Here is a 3,439-nt window from a genome sequence, read left to right on the forward strand (position 1 = left end):
TATATATATATATATATATATATATATATATATGTATATACATATGTACATACATACATACATATATATATATATATATATATATATATTCTGATGCACGCATCAATGTATAGATACACACACATACACATACATATAAACAAAGACTATTTGATAAATCCACATGATATAAAGCTCATCAAACCGGTTGCCGAGTGAAACATGTTGTAACATGCTAAGCTTGTGGCTTGCATGTATCGTTCTCTGTTTTTTAGGTCATTTCTGTCGTTTTGGTTGTAAACATATGCTATTTGCATTATGCAGTAATATATGTCGGCCATTGTAGCTGACTGCAACTTGTTTCAGCAATATGTACATTGTATTGTGATGGTATTCGATGGCATGAATAAGTTGTTATGCTATCTCACAAACATCATGCAGTAGCTCTATGTTTTAGTATTGAATCCTACTGTAAACTGGTTGATGCTCAAGAAAACAACGCGTCGACCGGTCCAAGGATCGAAACCGCAATCTTACGATCATGTGTTCAACACCCCTAACCACTAAGCCATGTGCGTCTTTGCTAGAGTAAGTACCAGGCTTAAAAAGTAGATACTTAGGTCGATTCGTAGGACAAAATTCTTTCAAGACGGTGCCCCAGTATGGCCGCAGCCCAATGACTAAAACAAGTAAAAGGTAAAAGTTATACACACGCACACACACACACATCACACATACACACCACATATACACATCACACATATACACCACACACACACCACACACACACGCCACACACACATACCACACACATACACACACCACACACATACACACACCACACACATGCACACACCGCACACAACACAATCACACCACACAAACACACACACAAACACACACACACACACACACACACCACACATACAAACACACACATACACACACGCCATACACCTGTGTGTGTGTCTGTATGTGTGCGTGTATGTGTGTGTAATATCTTTTACACGTTTTAATCATTGAACTGCGGCTATGTTGGGGCACGTGTGTGTGTGTGTATATGTGTGTATTTTACGCGTATCACTTTCACGGTACTCTAAGTGTGTATGTTGAATGGCGAAAATCTTGGCACCTCAAGAAATAAATAATTTAATAAGTTTTTGTATATTTTATACAACTTAAATAACTCCCCACCTCCCCGAGCTAATTACTTATGCATCAACACAGTCCCAGATCAAATTTGATGCGGGACATTTACGACTCTGAAATATATATATCTACTTTAAGTAAATATTTTTTGTTATCAAAACAGTTTCTACATGTCCCATCGAGATAAGGCCTTGACATTACATTGTATTTCTAATACTTACTGCCTACCCAGAGTACATACTCAGGTCACGTGGCTAAATATGTATGCGCATACGCATGTACTTATGTAACAAATGGATGTATTAGTTTAACGCTCGGGAATAGAGAAAGCCTTTGACGTTTCGAGCCTGCGCTCTTCAGGGAGAATTTACGAAAAAAGCAAGAGACGAAGACAGGTGGTGTTAACAACAAATAGATGTATTAGTTTAACGCTCGAGAATAGAGAAAGTCTTTGACGTTTCGAGCCTACGCTCTTCAACTGGAAGGAACACAGAAAGAAATATTCGGGGGTATTCAGCGTGACACAGTGTGACAAGGCTGACCCTTTGAATTACAGGCACAACAGAAACAGAAAGTAAGAGAAAGTTGTGGCGAAAGAGTACAGCTGGGTTCGCCACCATCCCCTGCCGGAGCCTCGTGGAGCTTTAGGTGTTTTCGCCCAATAAACACTCACAACGCCCGGTCTAGGAATCGAAACTGCGATCCTATGACCGCGAGTCCGCTGCCCTAACCACTGGGCCATTGCGCCTCCACTAAGACACATTATATTTCAAAAACAATACACAGTGCTTCAAGCGAACTACCATACTCTCCTATCAATATTAAATCTAATTCTGACTTATCAATTTATGTATTTTATTCTTTCAATTAAATATACTTTTTTCGCAGCCGGAACTTAATTTGACCAATATCAAGTACAACTCCAAGTATACCATCCGACTTGAATGGAATGCGAAACCTGCCATAGACATTAATGTTATCACACCAAAATGCCTGACACCTGACGTGACCATTACGTACTGCGAGCATCGAGTCTTGCCACTGCCACCAATAGGTATGTCCTTGTGTAACACTGCTGTGATATGTTCAACCGGTTTGTGTCTGAGTATACGTAATGTTTTAAATGGTGTTTGCTTCTCGTTTCGTTTGCTGTGTGTCTACGTGTGCGCGCGTACGAGTGTGTACTGCTCGTCGTTTTCGTTGTTTAGGTACGATATCTAATGGAAGCGGAGGCTTCGTTTTCCTTTGGATGGATTACTCTGGTACTTTCTTATCTTCTGGATTGCTTTCTCCCTGCTCTCTCTCCTCACACACACGTATATGTGCATGTTTGCATGTATGTATGTATGTATGTATGTATGTATGAGCCACAGCTGGATTTTCTTCTTCGCCCCTCAGTATAAATCTCAATGCCGCCATTTTATTTTCTATCTTTTTTTATTTCTACTTACACAGGTGAGATCCAGTGGTTTCTGAACAATGCTTCGCTAGTTTATAACATTAGCATAGGAAAAGTAATGGCGAACATCTCCTGGGTAGCACCGTTTAATAAGCTTAATGTGAAATACAGCGTTACTTGGCAGGGACCTGAAGTGAGTGAGACATTTGATCGGATTGTTGCAGGCAAACTTGTTACCTCACTAAATTATGTCGTTCTAAAACTGGATATTGGCTTCGTCTATAAAATACGGGTAAGTCATTTCAACACCACTATTATTATCAATATTATTATTATTATTATTATTATTATTATTGAGTGAGAGAGCAGTACGTGCCATCAAAGTGACACTGGGGTAAAATATACGAAGCTCATTATACCCATCATGACTACCCGTCTGATAAGGGTACACCAGGCACGTGCATCACAACCATGTGTGTGCGACATGGTGATCTCATATCAAGATAAACAGCGCAAGACCGTGCATGTGGGGCCCAGTTAGGATTTTCTTCAGGTTGAGAAGCCCATCCTGCTCACAAAGTACCATGCTATCCGTTCTTTTCAGTTATCTAATACTTACCTGGTTTTTCTGGCCGTGCAAAGAAGGCAAACGGTAACAGTTCTACTGGGCACTTTATTCCAATTTCCTTGATATTCCTCTTGGTGATACTTTTCCCCAAGGACCCAACAATAATTGGCACTATCTTTACATTCTTCCTTTTCCATAGCCGGGCTAATATATAATACTATAAAAAGAAACATCCTCTCAAGGTGAAATCAAAATTTGATGAAAGCGCTAATTTATAAAACATGTGACATATGAATAAAAATCTGTAAATGTACAACCATCCAGACATCTGAGTACCTGATTAT

General features: G+C 39.6%; 1 protein-coding gene across 1 annotated transcript in view; it reads left to right on the top strand.

Moving 5' to 3' along the window:
• The window catches only part of LOC106883560 (ephrin type-A receptor 4-B), a 136,992-nt gene that overhangs the window by 104,420 nt on the left and 29,133 nt on the right, over positions 1–3,439 (top strand). The window contains exons 8-9 of the mRNA XM_014934611.2: positions 2,017–2,182; positions 2,584–2,819. Coding sequence (XP_014790097.2) covers positions 2,017–2,182; positions 2,584–2,819 — 402 coding nt within the window. The remainder of the gene's footprint in view (positions 1–2,016; positions 2,183–2,583; positions 2,820–3,439) is intronic.

Source organism: Octopus bimaculoides, chromosome 9 (assembly GCF_001194135.2).
Source record: "Octopus bimaculoides isolate UCB-OBI-ISO-001 chromosome 9, ASM119413v2, whole genome shotgun sequence".
Taxonomy (NCBI): Eukaryota; Metazoa; Mollusca; class Cephalopoda; order Octopoda; family Octopodidae; genus Octopus; species Octopus bimaculoides.